This window comes from Perognathus longimembris, chromosome 14, assembly GCF_023159225.1.
Source record: "Perognathus longimembris pacificus isolate PPM17 chromosome 14, ASM2315922v1, whole genome shotgun sequence".
In the NCBI taxonomy this organism is placed as follows: Eukaryota; Metazoa; Chordata; class Mammalia; order Rodentia; family Heteromyidae; genus Perognathus; species Perognathus longimembris.
The window spans coordinates 21,234,299-21,253,010 of record NC_063174.1 but is presented as its reverse complement, the minus strand read 5'-3'; the positions used below and the strand labels follow the sequence as shown (position 1 = coordinate 21,253,010).

At 44.9% G+C, this 18,712-nt stretch overlaps 1 protein-coding gene across 3 annotated transcripts in view; it reads left to right on the top strand.

Moving 5' to 3' along the window:
- Positions 1 to 9,195: 9,195 nt before the first annotated feature.
- Positions 9,196 to 18,712, top strand: part of Cdkl1 (cyclin dependent kinase like 1) — a 53,550-nt gene continuing 44,033 nt past the window's right edge. The window contains exons 1-2 of one of the 3 annotated variants that reach the window (XM_048362629.1): positions 9,196 to 9,247; positions 9,770 to 10,056. In XM_048362629.1, the coding sequence (XP_048218586.1) occupies positions 9,889 to 10,056 (168 nt within the window). In that variant the 5' untranslated portion in view covers positions 9,196 to 9,247; positions 9,770 to 9,888. The other 2 variants (XM_048362628.1, XM_048362627.1) reach the window with 2 other exon arrangements.

Genomic DNA, 18,712 nt, shown 5'->3' with positions numbered 1-18,712 from the left:
CCTAGGTTCGATTCCCCAGCACCACATATACAGAAAACGGCCAGAAGCGGCGCTGTGGCTCAAGTGGCAGAGTGCTAGCCTTGAGCGGGAAGAAGCCAGGGAAGCCAGGGACAGTGCTCAGGCCCTGAGTCCAAGGCCCAGGACTGGCCAAAAAAAAAAAAAAAGAGGAGGAGGAGGAGGAGGAGGAGGAGGAGGAGGAGGAGGAGGAGGAGGAGGAGGAGGAGGAGGAGGAGGAGGAGGAGGAGGAGGAGGAGGAGGAGGAATTGTAGGAGGAGGAGGAGGAGGAGGAGGAGGAGGAGGAGGAGGAGGAGGAGGAGGAGGAGGAGGAGGAGGAGGAGGAGGAGGAGGAGGAGGAGGAATTGTTCATGCCCATAATCCTAGGTACTCGTAATCCTAGGTACTCGGGAAATGGAGGTCAGAAGGATATGATTTGAGGCCAGCCCAGACAAAACCTTTGGTGAGAAACCCCCAGACTCAACAAAAACAAGCCCTGTGCATGCTTGCCATCCCAGCAACATTAGAGGTATATGTATATAGTCCAATATTAATCCCAGAAAAAAAGTGAGACACTATCTGAAAAGTAATGGCTCAAGTGGTAGAGTGCTTACCTACCAAGGCCCCAAGTTCAGCCATAGGACCACCAAAGTAAAATAAAGTGAAAGCATTCTGCATGTTCCTATCAATCACCTACTATAGGTAGGGTAGTATACTGTGTTTATTTGTTTTGTTGTTTTTTGTTGCCAGTCCTGGGGCATGGACTCAGGGCTTGAGCACTGTCCCTGGCTTCTTGTTGCTCAAGGCTAGGACTCAGGCAGTATACTGTGAACAGCATACAAATGAGTGAAGTGAGGTCAGAGCTCTTAATGAGCCCTGAGAACATGCTCAATGGGCACAACATTAACTTGAACTGGACATTTGAATAAAATACCTCTAATGACAGGCAGACTGGCAGATGGCAGAGATGCATTTCAGCTGGGTGCCTCTTAAGATGATTTACTATGATTTGGTATAGTGACCCGGGTCTTAAACATTATTCTGCTTTTTCAGAAGAAGGCTTTGCCAGTGTCCTCTGAACAGCCTTAATATTTATTGAGTACACTATAGCTCACATGATATTAAAAGCTAAATCTCATTTTCCCTGTTTGAAATATGCTGTGTGTGTATGAATGTGTATAGGTTAGATCTATACACATGCCAAATTCCTTTATCTAATTCTCCACTTGTTTAAGATAGTAATGCTATGAACCAGACCACAGAAAACTTGAGGAAACATTTTTAATTATTGGTCCTTCCATATAGCCTTCTGCAAAATATACAAAAGTCTCACTCATACTAGGAAAGCAGTCCACCACTGAGCTATACTCACAGCCCTTAAAATAATGTAATGCCTTACTTTTTACTTCGTTAAAACGTACCCTACCATTCTAATTCTTTTTGGCTTTTTGTTAGTCATGAATTTGAACCCAAGGCCTGGGTGCTGTCCCTGAGCTTTTTCACTAAAGGCTAGTGCTCTACCACTTTGAACCACAGCACCACTTCTGGTTTTCTTCTGGGGGTTAATTAGAGATAAGAGTCTTAAAGACTTTCCTGCCCGGGCTGACTTTGAACCTCGACTCTCAGAACTCAGCATCTTGAGTAGCTAGGATTAGAGGTGTGATCCACCAGCACCCAGCTTGTTCTAATGATTTTTATGTGTTCCCTTATCGGAGGACAGGAACAATGTGCTAGTTCAATTCTGCATGTACTCTTTGTTATACTAAAGAGTTACTCAATAATTAATTAATCAATTTCCATTAACATTATTACTAGGAGTGCAAACAAGAATACATAATCTTTTCCCCAGGAGTTTAAGACCTTGCTTGTGAGACTTTACAGGACTGATGTCTCCATTTAAATCCATTCTTCTTTTGATTTTCTGAATATTCTTCTGTGGATTAAATTAAGGAAATTAGTAGCTGTAAGTAATTAAGGAAATTAATAGCTGTAAGTAAACAATGCACTATAGCCCTCTCTTTTACAAGAACAAGCATTTTTATTTTATTAAAAGTATTTGGGGGGGCTGGGAATGTGGGTTAGTAGTAGAGTGCTTGCCTAGCATGTATGAAGCCCTGGGTCCGATTCCTCAGCACCACATAAACAGAAAAAGCTGGAAGTGGTGCTGTGGCTCAAATGGCAGAGTGCTAGCCTTGAGCAAAAGGAAGCCAGGGACAGTGCTCAGGCTGAGACCAAACCCCAGGACTGGCAAAAAAATAAAAATTTTAACCAGGTGCCAATACTTCATACCGGTAATCCTATCTATTATTCAGGAGGCTGAGATTTGAGGATCATAGTTCAAAGACAACCCAGACAAATGTAAGAAACTCTTCTCTCCAATTAACCAGCAAAAAACCTGGAATTGGAGGTATAGCTCAAGGGATAAAGCACCAGCCTTGAGTAAAAAAGCCAAATGAGAGCATGAGTTCAGGCCCCAGTATAAAATAAAATAAAATATTAAAAAATATATTCACCATGTGGGCCAGGGATCCCACTTCTGGATGTATTTTTCAAAGAACTGAAAGCTCTCATATAAAATATCTGAAATAATCAGAATTGTAAAGAGAGAAAGCAACAAAGGTGGCTACTGAGGCTGGGGTCAGGAGTAGCAGGGCAGAGCAACTGTAATATCAGTTCTGCAAGATAAAAAGGTTCTAGAGCAATATTGTACAACAATGTGAATGTATTTACTAGAACTAGGGAACTGTGCATCCTCAAATGGCTCAAATGGAAATGCTGATGTAACATTTTTTACCATAATTTTTAACATGAAACTGTTTCAAAGCAAAACAGGGGGGAAAATCCCTGGATGCATTTCTAAAGTAATCTGCACAAAAAGATATCTCACTTTATACCAAATGAAGAGAAAATAATTTTAGTGATGGTGCTAGAGGTTGAACTCGGGAATTTGTACTTGCTAAGCGAGTACTCTAACGCTTGAGCAACATTCCCAATCCTCTTTACAAAGCTTATTTTTTCTTTTTGTAAATTAAATTTTATTAACAAGGTGATGTACAGAAGGGGTACAGTTTACAATGCTTATTTTTCAAACACAATCCCACGTTTATGTACTTGAAGCACAGTCCTCTTATTGGCACTTTGTACATAGTTAGAATGACAGGTATGTGCCACAGCACCCAGAGTTTTCTTGGTTGAGATGAACTTTTTGCCCAGGCTAGCCTCAAACCACAATCCTCTTGATCATAGCCTCCTGAGTAGCTGGAATTACAGATGTGAGCCACTGAAAAACACTCTGGATAACTCTTTCATTATCAGGACTTGGAGCCAGCTCATCTGGCCAGGATTTTACTAGGATATTTATTAGCCCCCTTTAGGGGAGACTTACATTGATAAGCAATTTACTGAATCACAAATCACTTGCTAACTCCAGACCCTTTGAGGGCCAGAAAAGGCAATCTTGAGAATGGATCTGGTCTTATCAGGGACCCGTTTGGCCATGTCTGTTGCCCTGGCAACCAGGAAGCATTCGTTGCTTGTTCCCTGTCTTGATCCTAGAAGAGATTTTTTTTCCAGTTTTGGGACTTGAACTCAGGGCCTGGGCACTGTCCCTGAGCTTCTTTTGCTCAAGGCTTGCACTCTACCACTTGAGCCACAGTGCTACTTCTGGCTTTTTGTGTTTCTGTTTCTGTGGTACTGAGGAATCAAACCCAGGGCTTTGTGCATGCAAGGCAAACACTCTACCACTAAGACACATTCCCAGCCCCAGAAGAGATGTTTTAAAAGGACTGGCTACCATACATAACCCATAATGAGAATTTAAAGAGGAAAATCATATGCTAAAGAACTAAGGTCATTGGGCTGGGGGTATGGCCTAGTGGCAAGAGTGCTTGCCTCCTATACATGAGGCCCTGGGTTCAATTCCCCAGCACCACATATACAGAAAATGGCCAGAGGGGGCGCTGTGGCTCAAGTGGCAGAGTGCTAGCCTTGAGCAAAAAGAAGCCAGGGACAGTGCTCAGGCCCTGAATCCAAGCCCCAGGACTGGCCAAAAAAAAAAAAAAAGAACTAAGGTCATTGCCTTTGATTGTGGGCTGGACTACATGTAAAGTCAGGGAAGTTAGGCTCTTTTTATTCTTTTTATTCTCTTATTATTCAAATGGACTCCCCACTATTTATGTTGACTCACCAGCCTGGTCAGAATAAGGCAGAATGTTATTCCAGGCCTGCATCTGTAATGTGTCAGCATTACATTCTGACTGCTCAAGACCACCTTGCCTGGCACCTGGCTTCTTTTCGGGCTGCGGTATATTGGGACTGGACCAGTGTGTGGTCCCCAAGGTCAGCATCCTAGATGTCAAGGACCAGAGCCATTCTCAGGGGTTCTTAGCTGTTCCCTTTCTTTTTTCCGTCTAGGCTTTGGAAAGAGGAGGAGCAGGTTTTGGAACTTGACTTTAACCTCTTACCTACAGTGATCAACCTCTAAGGTCTCCAGCCTGTTCTCTTCTAAAACGGGGCCATTAATAATAATAAATATAATAATAAAATATATTAAATAAAATATAACAAAATAGGGCCACTATAGTAATAATAATTAGTAACTAATACACTAACAAATCCCTGTAGGACTGGTGTAAAGGCGAGAGAGAATTGTGATTACTAAGCCTGAAGCCCAAGTTCCTGGAACTGTAGTTATAAATATTCTCTGTAGCCAGATGCCAGTAATCCTAGCTACTTAGGGGGCTGAGATCTGAAGATTGCAGTTCAAAGCCAGCCTGGGCAGGAAAGTCCATAAGACTCTTTTTTATTTAATGTTTCCACTCTGTTTGATCGACAGAAATCATGATCCTAACACTGTAGGGAAGCTAGAGATCTAAGATAAACAGAGCAAAAGGTGTTTGGGATTTCACCTCAGCCTTTCCTTCAAGCTCAAGCTGAGCAGAAGTCCTGGTCTCTCATCTTCCTTTCTAACTGACTAGAGTGTTGGTACATGCTCTTCCAGTGTGTTGGCATTTTGAGGATTTGTTTTGCCTCAACACATTAAGCAAAAGAAGCCTTCTCTCACAGGGTGAAAAATTACTTGAACGTTTTTGCTCCAGAGGCTGCATCTATCTTAGTTAGAGGAAAGTATGGGGCGGGGGAGGGTGGGATCTCCAGGGTCCTGGGTGAAGCTGATACAGCTCCAAGATTGGGCCCTTGTGCAGACAGACATCTTCATCTCTATGATCTTTCCAACTTGACTCATTTTATCTTTCTTTTTTCCCCCATCTTCTTCTTGAATGTCTAAATGACTTTGAAAGCCTTTGTATAAACAGGTAGCCACTGCAATACTAATTTGTGCCATGCTTTCCTATTGATGTAGCCTGTAATCTATTTCTTGATTTCTGATCCAATTCACTTACATCCCCAGGTAAGGGCCAAAGACGGAATCCAGGAAACTGTAATTAAGTAACTGGGAGTTGGCAGGCAGAGAGAGGCTGGGAGAAGAAGCTGGTCTGTGTTTGTGTTTTCACCCATGGGGCATTCTTACGAAGTCAGTGTGGGTTGGTTTTGACAGTGACTTTGTGTTTTTCATTCAAAGCTTTAACATGAATGTTTGCAATGATGGCTAGCTTGTAGTAGATGTCCAGGAAAAGCAAAGTGAACAAGATGAATGCTAATCCATTTCTTGTGCAAGAACTCTAAAAGTAGACTCACAGCAGAGTTCTGAGATGGTCTTTGAGTCACCAGACTTTGGTTTGGTCTAAAGTGCATTTTCAGAATGTGCTGAGCAGAGGAAATTTTCTTAATGCCTGCAAAAAGATGGAGAAGAGATGAAGGAAAGGATAAGTAGGGAGGTCAGACCTGGCAGGCGCCATATTGGCCACATGGTTAATGGTAGGGTTCTGGCATCTTGTCTTCATGGTGGGGAGGGAAGTCCCCTCCATGAGACTCTTATCTCCAATGAACCACCAAAAATCTGGATATGAAGCTGGGGCTCAAGTGGTGGAGAGCTAGCCTTGAGCAAAAATGCTCAGGGACAATGCCTGAGTTTAAGTTCAAGCCCCAGGATCTGCACAAACACACACACACACACACACACACACACACACACATATAATACAGATATATAACTTACATGTAATTTGTTTATATAAGAATATATATTTTTGAACTAAATGATCTATCATTCGGACAGTTTATATATGATTGTATAAATAATATATGTACATATTTAATTTGTGTGTGCGAGTGCATACATGCCTGGAAGCAATTTCATTTCTAAATCCACTTACAATAGGGAAAATAAATTCAAGCAGAATGTCGAGCTGATGTAGAATGTCACGTTCCAGGGTCTGTGACTCAACTCCCTTGTAATATAATAATGGGAGAGAAAAGGTTCCTGTCCTGTAGGGATCATCGCTGAGACACCGCAGAGTCCTGTCACACTGCAGAGCTGCCTCCTCTCCGGTTCTCTAACTGCTCACCTTGGGAAGGCTGAGTAGCATGTGCTAGCAAGACCCCCTCTTATGGCAGCTGAGAAAACAATTTTAAAGGAGGGGCAACACGTTGTGTATTATAAGGGCTTCAAATTGACTTTCAGTGTCCTGTTTACTAACTGAAAGTTTCTAGCAAATGCCTCAGGAGTTATGATTACCAAACAGAAGCCAAGGTCCTGCCTCTGTTCTAGTACTGACTTCACAACCCATGAGCTGGATATTTTGCCAGCTTACTGATTCTCTTTTACTCAGTGCTCTCATCTGAATCCTCGGGATAATATTTCCTATAATATATGTAGAATTCATGCATATTGTGTCTCAAAGTAAGCATTCATTTGTTGTTGCTGCTACTGTACAGGCAATGGGGATTAACATGCAGACATCAAATACCCATAAGAAACTTCTGACTCCAAACCCAGACTCTGCTCCCATGTGCTCCTCTATTGAATGTTTATTATTTCCACAAATGACTGAAATACCACAGTACTGTGTGTTCTACTTCAGGGCTCAGAACTATTCTAATTACATAGTGCTGCACAGACACAATCTCTATAAGGAAAAAAAATTGCATGGTTTCCCTGTTCTTCACACTTGCTTAAGCAAAAAACAAAACAAACAAAAAAAAAACACAAAAAAGCTAGATCCTTCCTCAGCTTCCCAAAAGCTCTACTCTCCAGGAGTTATACTTCGATATCAAAACATTACTGATTGTGAACTGAGTAGTCTATCGACTGGACAGTTTGGGCTTGTTGTATTTTCTCTCTTTTGTGCTACCTGCTGACAGCAGCTTGTTTGTCTCCTTTTCAAAGTTGTTCCCTCAAGTTTTGCTCCAACTTCCCCCAAACAAAACAACTTGGAGCCACAGTCCCTCTGGCTTTCTGGTTCGCTGCCTACTTAGGCCTGGCACACTGGCTACTCCTTCTCTAACTAGCACTGGGCTTGGCACTAATCCAGAATCCTTGGGTACTGAACCTTGTGGAGACCGTAAAGTTAATTTTCCAGCCCAACTTTCTTTCACCTGATGTGAACTTTGGAAAAGGTAGCTCTGGAAAAAGTCACACTGATTCTCTCTCTCTCTCTCTCTCTCTCTCTCTCTCTCTCTCTCTCTCTCTCTCTCTCTCTCTCTCTCTCTCTCCTCTCTCCTCTCTCTCCTCTCCCCTCTCTCTCTGAGTTTGAATTCAGGGCCTCACACTTGTTGAGTTGGGGTGACCATCTTGAGCCTTGCCTCTAGCCCTGTTTTGCACTGGTTATTTCTAGGGTTGGGCCCCCTTCCTGCTGGGGCCTAAGCCTGGGGTGTGATCACTACTAGAGGCATCCCACTGCACTGGGATCGCAGGAGCACACATCTAGCCCTCTTTCTAGGGAGACAGGCTGGCAGGTTTTTCTGCCTTGACTGACCTGGCACTGAGATCCTCCTAATCTCAGCCTCTGATGTAGCTTGGGGTGACAAAGGCATGCCCAGCTATGCTTTGCCCAGCTATGAGTTGAGAAAGGGTCTCCTAGGCTGGCCTCAAGCCACAATCCTCCATTCTCAGCTAAGAGTGTTCCACTGGCATCCTATTCTCCACTCATATTTAATATCACCTGTCCAGTGAGCCAAGAGAAAGGATAAAAAGCTTGGGGAGAAAGAAAACTGCCCCTAATAGCAGATTCCATGATGACCTACAGAGAATCCTAAGGAATTTTTTTTTTAATTTTCTAAGAAAACAAACCAAAAAAAAAACCCACTTTCTAAAACCGAGTCATTAAGGAAATGTGAACTAAAACCACTAGAGACCATTAGTCACCTATTAAAATGACTAAAATAAAAAGGACGAGAATGCTAAATGCTGCCAGTGGTGCCAAGTGATTGGAACATTCCTGGCGGGAATGTAAAAGATACAGCCACTTAGAAAAACATTTTGGAAGTCACTTACAAAACACTTATCATAAGAACCAGCAATCCCCTTCCAAAAGTATTCTCAAGAGAAGTGGTAACACATGTTCACACAAAAGGTTATTCATGAACTCTTTGTGGTGATTTGATGGGTGATCACTCCAAACTGGAAAAACTCAGAGGTTCTGCAGCTAGGAATTGATAAACTTTTGCACACCCACACAATGGAATACTAAGCAGTAACAAAAGATGGAGATGCTGATCCATTCACACGGTGAATCTCAGATGCATTCTGTTATGTGTTAAGCTTGTCCTGCACAGGCTACCTGCTGTATGCTTCTGTTTATATTACGTTCTGGAAAAGACAAAGTTAAAAGGGGGGGTGGTGGATATCAGTGGGTGCCTTTCGCAAAGCATTCGTGGGTAGTCCACAGGCCTGACTCCCAATTATATTATCCTCCATTTTCCAGACGGGCAGCCCCTCTTCTCCCTCGCTGGAGGTCCTTCCTGAAGTCTGCTCACATTTGCAGCTCGCAGCTCACAGTTGGCATGACGGGTCTGCTTCGTCTTCTGGGGTTTCGCTTCCAGGGGGAGCCCCTAGCTGGGTGCTGGGCATAGGAATAGGTGGGAAGTGTTAAGGCCCCCAGCGTAGGTGCGCCCTGGCGCGCATCGCTGCCTGATTTGGGGGCAGACAGCCAAGGCTCGATGGGGGAAAATTGGGGCGGGGGTGCAGGGTCAGGGAAGCGCCGGGGGCGCACCATTGTCGGGGTGCGGGGCGGCGCGGGCTGCACCGAGGGGCTCCGTGCGCACGCGCGCGCGGCCGGGCACAGGTGCAGCTCCCCTTTGCCATCCTGCGGATCGGCTCCGCTGACCGAAGGACACGCAGGGACCCGGCAGGAAGGTGGGGACCCGGGTGCGGCGGCCCCGCCCAGGCCCACACGGGGTGGGGGTTGGTTCCCATAGGGATGGCGGGGCCGGCCCGCCGCGCTCCCAGCTGCCCGCGGGTCCGGCGCGGTAAGTCCCCGGAACCGGGGTCCCGGGGCCCTGGGGTCCTCCCGCCTCGGGGCCGGCCGGGGCGCGGGTGGGAGGCCCGAGACGCTGCGGGAGAGGCGGCCCCGCGCCCCGGAGGGCTTAGAGACGCGGGGCGATCCCCGCTGCCGCCCCTCGGGAGGCCAGAGGTGTCTTTTTCCGCGAGGAAATGACACCCGAAATTAGAACCGGGGAAGCCCTTAGCCGTCCGCGAACTCCAGCCAGCTCAAGTGTCTGAGATCGGATGAACGAGAACGTTAAAAAGATAGATGATCTGACGGAGGGGCCGGGTGCAGGGTGGTTAAGTGGGGTCACTTCGGGGGGGCGCCTCGGGCGCGATGGCCGTGCCGGGGACCCTGCCTAATCCTCTAACAAGTTCCTTTGCCCTGTGCTAGTCCCAGGCACAAGCCCTGCCCGGCTGGAACGCCAGGGCAGCCCATCGTGTCAGAATTTCCAAAGCCGCGTGGATAGACGATGTGAAACTCCATCTCGGGAAGATTTCATTCCTCTGGGATGGAGAAGTATGAGAAAATCGGGAAAATTGGAGAAGGATCCTATGGAGTTGTTTTCAAATGCAGAAACAGAGACACAGGCCAGCTCGTGGCCATCAAGAGGTTTCTGGAGTCCGAAGATGATCCTGTCATAAAGAAAATCGCCCTCCGAGAAATCCGCATGCTCAAGGTAATGGGGACATATATATATATATATATATATATATATATATATATATATATATATATATATATATATATATATATATATGCCAGTCCTGGGGTTTGAACTCAGGGCCTAGGCACTGTCACTGAGCTTCTTTTGCTCAAGGCTAGCACTCTACCACTTGAGCCATGCATGCTAGGCAAGCACTCTACCACCTAACCACATTCCCAGCCCCCTCCCTTTTTTTTATCTTTTGAAGTGAATTTTCAGGGGTTAAATTGAGTGAGTCATTCGTGTTGTCTTAGGTGATGGTGCTAGGCTGTGATTGTATCATGTGCATGTGTGTATACGTGCACACACATGTGTGCGTGGGGGTGCTCCAAGTAGGTGCTCTTCCATTTGAGCCACAGCTCCACTTCCATCTTTTTTAGTGGTGAAAATGAGTCTCATGGGTGTTCCTCCGATCTCAGCTTTCTGAGTAGCTAGGATTACAGGCATGATTCACCAGACCCCCAACTACATCTCTTTTAAAAAAAGATTTTTATTAGGGCTAGGGATATGGCCTAGTGGCAAGAGTGCCTGCCTCATATACATGAGGCCCTGGGTTTGATTCCCCAGCACCACATATACAGAAAATGGCCCAAAGTGGCGCTGTGGCTCAGGTGGCAGAGTGCTAGCCTTGAGCAAAAAGAAGCCAGGGACAGTGCTCAGGCCCTGAGTCCAAGCCCCAGGACTGGCAAAAAAAAAATTTTTTTTTAAAGATTTTTATTAGTACACATTAGTTGAACAAGGGGGCTCACTGTGACATTTCCACCCATCGTTACCCATCATCCTCACTCCCTCTGTCACTCTCCCTTCATCCCCTTCCTTGTCTTGTGACTTCAGTGACATGAATGGAAGCAAGAAGCCAGGGTAAAGATGAAGTGTAGGTCAAACAGTACTTACTTTTAGAAATGCTGTGGAGTATTTTATTTTTCTGCCCAGTGGTTTCTCTTCCTTATCACCTATAGATCTAGAGTGTCAAGTCTTCAGTAGTACAGAAAATTAAAACAATTTAATTTTGCTAGCATTCTTAAGCATCAAGGCTATTTTCTATTGGCATTCACTGTTCATTGAGAAAATAATCAGCCAGGCACCAGTGGCTCACACCTGTACTCCTAGCTACTTGGGAGGCTGAGAATTGAGAATCTCTAATCGAAGCTAACCAGGGCAGACAACTGGTTATCTCCAATTAACCAGCAAAAAGCCAGAAGTGGAGGTGTGGCTCAAGTGGGAGAGTGTCCACCATGATCAAAAAATCTGAAATCTCCAGGCCTAGGGTTGTAAAAGAAGTCATTCACTTGTTTTCACACTGTTAGACACTGACCATTTGCATCTCACAGTGTCTAAGGTGAAGCCTCATGCCTGTCTACAAGAAGGGGGTGGGGGATCTCTCCAAACGTGAAATGTGCCTCCCAAGAGGAAAGTGGTTTTTTCTCTCATGGGAAGAGGTTTCTCTGGGTTCCGGGGAAAGATGGAAGTCACAATGAGGGAGTGGCAGGTGATGGCACAATGCAGGCTGGTGCTGGTGTAGATGCTAGGGTCTGCTCTCCCACCCCGTGTAAGTACAGGATGAGGAGAGGGCGGCTCAGTGATGTGCTGCATGAAACACCGGGGACTCACTCTTACTTTTGTGTCTCCATCTTTTTTCTGTGTCTCTCTAAAATGGTTGTGTGGATTCAGCGTGAGGGAGGTCATTTCTATTCCCACTGAATAGGAAGTAGTGAACTTTATTGGCTAAATTAAAATGGGGGGATCAGGACAACTTCTCTCTTTGGTTCAAGATGCTCTTAACCAGCAGGGTGTTACCAATGCTGAGGAGCTGCCTGCCAGGACCCCAGTGCAGCGCTTCTAGTGAAGAGCAAGCCAGCAGTGTGGGCCCATCCAGCACCTGGTCTGCGCTGCCCAGTCCCCTTACACAGGGAGCGGTTGCCCATCCACCCTCTTAGGGGCTGATGGGTACCTTCATTTTCTCAGGCTTTCCCTAGTGGAGAAGGTAATCGTTGCATACAGCAGCAGCAGCAGCCATAGAAGTATTTGTTGTTGGGCTGGGAACATGGCCTTGTATACATGAAGCCCTGGGTTCAATTCCTCAGCACCACACATATAGAAAAAGCTAGAGGTGGCACTGTAGCTCCAGTGGTAGAGTGATAGCCTTGAGCAAAAGGAAGCCAGGAACAGTGCTCAAACCCTGAGTTCAAAGCCCCAGGACTGGCAAAAAAAAAAAAAAGCATTTTTTGTTGTGCTGAGGACTGAACCCAGGTAGAAGGAAGCCTCTACCACTGAGTTGTCCCCCGAGCCTGATAACTGCCCTTTAAAGGGTTCATGTACTTCAAAGAATGGAACATTGTCTTCTAGACAAGAGGAACTCTGTTTCTAACGCTGAGGTCACCAGCATCCTATCAAATCTCACATTTTTTTGAACAAAGATTCTGATCAGTACTTGTGAACAGTACGTATAGCAACTTTGTGTAGTGTGTGTGTGTGTGTGTGTGTGTGTGCGCGCGCTCGTGTGTGTGTCTGTCTGTTTGTCCTGGGGTTTGAATTCAGGACCGGGCATACTCCATTAGCTTTTTTGTTCAGGGCTAGAACCACAGCTCCACTTCTGATTTTTTGCTGGTCAATTAGAAATAAGAGTCTCACAGACTTTCCTTCTTTGGCCGGCTTCTAACCTTCATCCTGAGATCTCAGCCTCCAAAGTAGCTAGGACTACAAGCCTGAGCTATAATTCCTTCACTTTTATTTCATCATTACTATGTTTTCAAGTCTCATTCTCAAAATCAAGTTCTTCCAGGATGGGGACCTTGCCTATATTTCTGTGTCCCCAAAGTATTCTCCTTAGCCTATTCTAGGCCTCTAATAAATGTCATTTCTGGGTGTGTTTTTTAACATTAACAAAATAAGCTCTTAGGAAAATGAATGTTGCCAGCAAATTAGGACATGAGGTACGCGCTGTAAACACTCGAGTCAGGAGACATGGTGCGTGCACTGTTGGTGGTGTTGGTCCCTTCCGTCCTAACTTCAAAACTCTTCAAAATTAGTCATAGGTGTTTGCTGGAAAAGTGAATTAAGGGTATACGAAAGCAGCTCACATCTTCTCCATTTGTTTACTCAGGAAATAATTACAGAGCTCTACCAGGGTGATTAGGTTTAAAATATTTTTATTAGCATCAATCAATTGTATAAGGGAAGGAACCATTTTGATATGCCCATGTATGTACCTTGATTGAACTCACCCTATCTGTCTCTCTCATCCCTCCCCGTCTCTTCCCAAACCAATCTCAACCAGCCTCATTGTTCCATAAAACCAAGTGTATACAGAGGTGCATGCCTGCATTTCAGAAGCTCAGCTCTTGGGAGATGAGGTGAACTCCTCCTTCGCACCACTGCTGATATCCCTGGTTCCTAATGGGTAGAGCCTGGGCCATGGGCTTGTGTGCTAGGGCCTTTGCACTCCAAGTGCCACTGACTTAGAGTAAAAGGGTCGGGAGGCATGGTTCTGCTGGACTTTGAAGGTTAGGGAGGCAGGAATGAGAGCCAAGGTGCAGAAATGGGAAGCACAATGTGTGGACGGAGCACAACCCTGAAGTCTTGGCCAGGCTGTCTGGTGGATTCTAACAAGCCAGAGAGAGAAGGGAGGGAAGGAAGCCTGGGTCCAGGAGGAGGGGTGGGAAAAGCACAGGTCTCACCTGAAAGAAGGCATGCATAGGACACAGCTTTGCCTCCTGTCTGGTTGCACCTGACTCCAGTCAGAACAGGTGAGCACAGGTGAGATCCAGCCAGTGTTCCAGGGCTGGAATTCAAGGCACCACTCCGTGCCCCTGGCAAGGACACAGCATTGTGAGGGAAGCCATGGGGCAGCCCAGGGCAGCTGGCGCAAGGCTGGAGCTTTTCATGACCAGAGGCTGAGAGGACAGAGGCTGAAAGTGCCTCAGGGAGAGCCAAGGCAGGAGGCCAGGAAGGGCTAACCCACTAGAGAGAGGAAGCGAGGTGGGTTCATTCCATTCACCAAGCACAAAAGGAAGAAAGGCTGAAGCTGAAGGGGAGGTTCTGAGTAACAGGTTAAAGGAGTTAGTTATCTCCAGGAAAGATACAGAGCCAAAATTATTTTTTATTAGAAAACTGACATTTGCAGACATTTGGATTTTATGGCCCAATATAATTGAAAAGAATAAAATGTTAGCCAAGCACCAGTGGCTCACACGTGTATCCTAGCTACTCAGGAGACTAAGAGCTGAGGATCATGGTTTGATGCCAGCCAGGGCAGGAAAGTCTGTGTGAGATTCTTATCTCCAATTAAATACCAGAAAACTGGAAGTGGTATGGTGGCTTAAAGTGGTACAGCCTTAAGTTAAAAAGCTCAGGGACAGTGAGCTAGCCCTGAGTTCAAGACCCACAACCAACAAAATAATAAACTATTTTCTAGTCAGGCTCCAGTGGCTCTTACCTAGCTACTCAGGAGACTAAGATTTGAGGATCAAGGTTTGAAGTCAGCCTGGACAGATAAATCTTCAAGACCTGTATCTCCAGTTAACCAGCAAAAAGCTGGAACTGGAAGCATAGATCAAGTGGTAGAGTGTCAGCTATGAAAAAAAAAGTCAAAACAAGAGCATAAGACTCTGAGTTCAAACTCCACTACTAGCATGTACACTGAAAAAAATGCTTTTTCACTTTACAAATTGAGGTAAGGTTGTTGGAATTCGTATGTGTGTGTGTGTGTCTGTGTGTGTGTGTCTGTGTGTGTGTGTGTGTGTGTGTGTGTGTGTATCTGGAAATCAAGCCTTTTGCAAGCTAGGCAATTGATATACTACTGAGCTATACCATCGTATTTTAAAAAATCAACCACTAACTACAACTTCTTAAAAGAAGGGACTTTTCAAATTGGTCTGGGAAGGGGGAAGGGGGTGAGGGAGAGCGTTGGACTGTGGTATGTGGTATATATATCAAACCCTCTTCTACAACTACTTGGTGCTAATTAAAATTGGAGACATTTAAATATTAGACTTATTTTATTTTATTTTATTTTTTTGGCCAGTCCTGGGCCTTGGACTCAGGGCCTGAGCACTGTCCCTGGCTTCTTCCCGCTCAAGGCTAGCACTCTGCCACTTGAGCCACAGCGCCGCTTCTGGCCGTTTTCTGTGTATGTGGTGCTGGGGAATCGAACCTAGGGCCTCGTGTATGCGAGGCAGGCACTCTTGCCACTAGGCTATATCCCCAGCCCCCAAATATTAGACTTTAAAAGCTAGAAAAGACAGTTTTAAAAGAAAAAGCACAGCCCTTCTTCCCAGGGGGAAGTAGTTGACAGGCATAAATCACACCAGTTTTATCTATATACAGGCATTGTGTAAACAAGTATATAATTGTGTGGTGCATATAATTTGTGTGACTATGTGTAATTGTGTATGGTTGTAGGTATACCGGTGTATGATTGTGTGTGTGACAACTATGTGTGCCAGTCCTGGAGTTTGAACTCAGGCCCTGGGCACTGTCTATGAGCTTTTTCCTTTGAGAGAAAGAGGCACTACCACTTGAACCACAGCTCCGCTACCAGTTTTTTTGTTTTTGTTTTTTCTAGTTTATTGGAGATGAGAGTCTCATGAACTTTCCTATCTGGGCTGGCTTTGCACCATGATCTTCAGATCTCAGCTTTCTAAGTAGCTAAGATTATAGGCTACCAGTGTCCAGCAAAAAAGATTGGGGCTTGTTTTTGTTGTTGTTGTTGTTTTTGAAAATTGAAAATACTTTTCAAGTAGCATTATGTCATACCACTTTAAAAACAAATAAACAAAACAAGTGGAACTTTTTTTGTCAGTTGTGAGGCTTGAACTCAGGGCCCAGGCACTGTCCCTCAGCTCTTTTTGCTCAAGGATAGCTGCTCTACCACTTTGAACCATAGTGCCACTTACAGTTTTCTGGTGGTTAATTTGTGATAAGAGTCTTACGGACTTTCCTGCCTGGGCTGGCTTTGAACCACGATCTTCAGATCTCAGCCTCCTAAGATGTTAAGGTTACAGGCATGAGCCTCTGGTGCCTGGCTACCAAGTGTGACATTTTTAAGGAACAGATTTCCTATTCATATTAATAAATTGCTTCTTAAACTAAAAGTAAGCCACTGTTCCTAATTTTTCAGGTTATATCAGTAGGTTTATCGTTGCTCCAGTTAAAGTCAGTCAGCTTGTACTTTAGGGATCGCTTAAATGTCATTGTAAGGGCAGTTGTAAAATGTTATAGCAGCACCTGAGCTCAGAGTAGTGAGGTACTGGAGCCTGTCTAAAACTCAGGCTTTTAAAAAAAATCCTCTGGAGGGAGCCACTGAAAAATCCATGAGATCTCCAATCCAAGGACACACCCCAGTGACCTAAAGACCTCCCACCCCCAGGGGTTCCGCCATCTCCCATGTGCACCACCGGAGGGTCTCAACCTTCAGCCACAGTGGACGCCTGGGGACACATCCAGGCCATACCACTAAATAATGGGGCCGTAGGTGCTCAAAAGGATGTAAGATCAAGTCAGGAGTTTTGTTGTTTTGGTTTGGTTGTTCTTAATTTGGAAAAGTAACTATCTGTATGTTAATGCTATCAAGGCCATAAGGAGAAAAGTTGATGGAGGAGGGAGGGATATGTTTTAGTCATGACCTTGAGTTCCTAACCTGGACCATGATTGAAAATGTGTTTTACTCTCTAGGACTAAGGTTTGAAATTAGGGCCTTGAACTTCTAGACAGATAATTCATTACTTGAGCCTTGCTTTCATCCCAAAGTATATTTCAGATAAGATCAACCTTAGATCATCATCTTCCTACACCCGCCCCCCAAAAAACCACACCGTCATAATTACAGAAGTACACACCATGCCTGGCTTGTTTGTTGAGATGGGTCAACTTTTTGCCCTTAAACCTCAATTGTCTCAATCTCTGTCTCTGAAGTAGCTGAGATTACAGATATAAATCACTGAGCCTAGCCCAAAATACATTTAATACCATAATGAAAAATCACTATTTACAAATTTTGTCATCTCATTTATTTGGAAGGGTACTGGATTTATTGCATACACTAGTCTTAATCTTTATGTAACAGAACTCCTGGCCCTAAGCTGTAAGTGTAGAACTTCTCCAGCCAGGGTGTATGACATCTTCTGATTTGTGCATAACACATGAACCCTGCAGGTAAGAATTCTCCCTTTCCATAACCTGTGTTTAGACACATTAAGAACATGTTGGAAAAACAGGTATCAGTGGCTCACAACTGTTAGCCTAGCAACTCAGGAGCTGAGATATAAGGATCAAGGTTTAAAGCCAACCTAAACAGACACATCTGTGAGACTATTACCAGCTAACCAGCAAAAGGCTAGAAGTGGTTCAAGCAGTGGAGTGCTAGCTTTGAGCAAATAAAGCAAAGAGTGTAAGGCCCTGAGTTCAAGACCTAGTACACACACACACACACACACACACACACACACACACACACACACACACACACACACACAGATAGTCCGGGCACCAGTGGCTCATGCCTGTAATCCTAACTACTCAGGAGATTGTTCTAAGGATCACAGGTTCAAAGCCAGTCTGGATGGGAAAGTCCATGAGACATGGGACTTTTATCTACAGTTAACTATCAACTAGCTAGAAGTGGAGCTGTGGCTCAAGTAGTAGAGTGGAAAAGCTAAGGGACAACACCCAGGTCCTGAGTTCTAGCCCCAGGACTGGCATTTAAAAAAGCAAAAAAAGACAGGAGATAAAGTGGTGGTCATGAGAGGAGTCAGAATGTAAAGGAAAGACAAAGTCTGAACTAAAATCTCTTTAAATAAAGCAGTCAGGCATGATAGGCTGAAATCATCCCAGGCTATGTGGTAGGCATGAGCACTGGTTTTGTGTAATTCAGATGAATGTATTGGGACCCACGATAGCCGCCTGAGTATGTCTACATGGCCAGCAAGAGGGGGGCCGGGCAGGTCAACACAAACATCTCCCAATCAACACAGACGAATTGTTCTTTGAAGACCCCAGGTTGGAATGCTGGAATTAAAATGGTAGAAGCGTTGGTAAAGGCAAGAAAGCATTCCAACCAGCAAGGACCGAAAGCACAAACAGATGTTCTGGGAACAGCTGGATATCAAGATTGAACAAGAACCATTGTTGGTGCCCAGGGAATCTTCTGCCTGAGGCAGGTGGCACAAAGCGTTGGAGCAGATCGGCCCTCCCTCAGCTGGGAGAATCACCTCGGCCTGTGCTCCCCACAAAGAAAAGTGAGAGGGGAGCAAGGAGAAGGAATAACATTTTCACTTGGCAGTTGGTGCCCAATAGACTTGACCTTAATTGCCCAGGATTGTTGCCTTGGTTGCAACAGTTAACAACAGCAACCTTAGAAGTAAATATTGTTACTCTATTTTACAAATGGACTTGGGATGGTTAATGATTCATCAAATCCTCCTGGTTAAGAAGCCTGAATCCGTGCCAGCTGCTTTCACACATAACTGTTACACTGTACCAGACACTGAACATCGAAGCAAGTCTTGGACTGGAGTGTGGGATCAGAAGTAGAGCACCTGCCTACCAAGTGCAAGGCCCTAAGTTCAAATCTCAGGACTGATAATGATGATATTTATAGGGTGCTTCTTTTGTTGTTGTTTTTTTTTTTTTT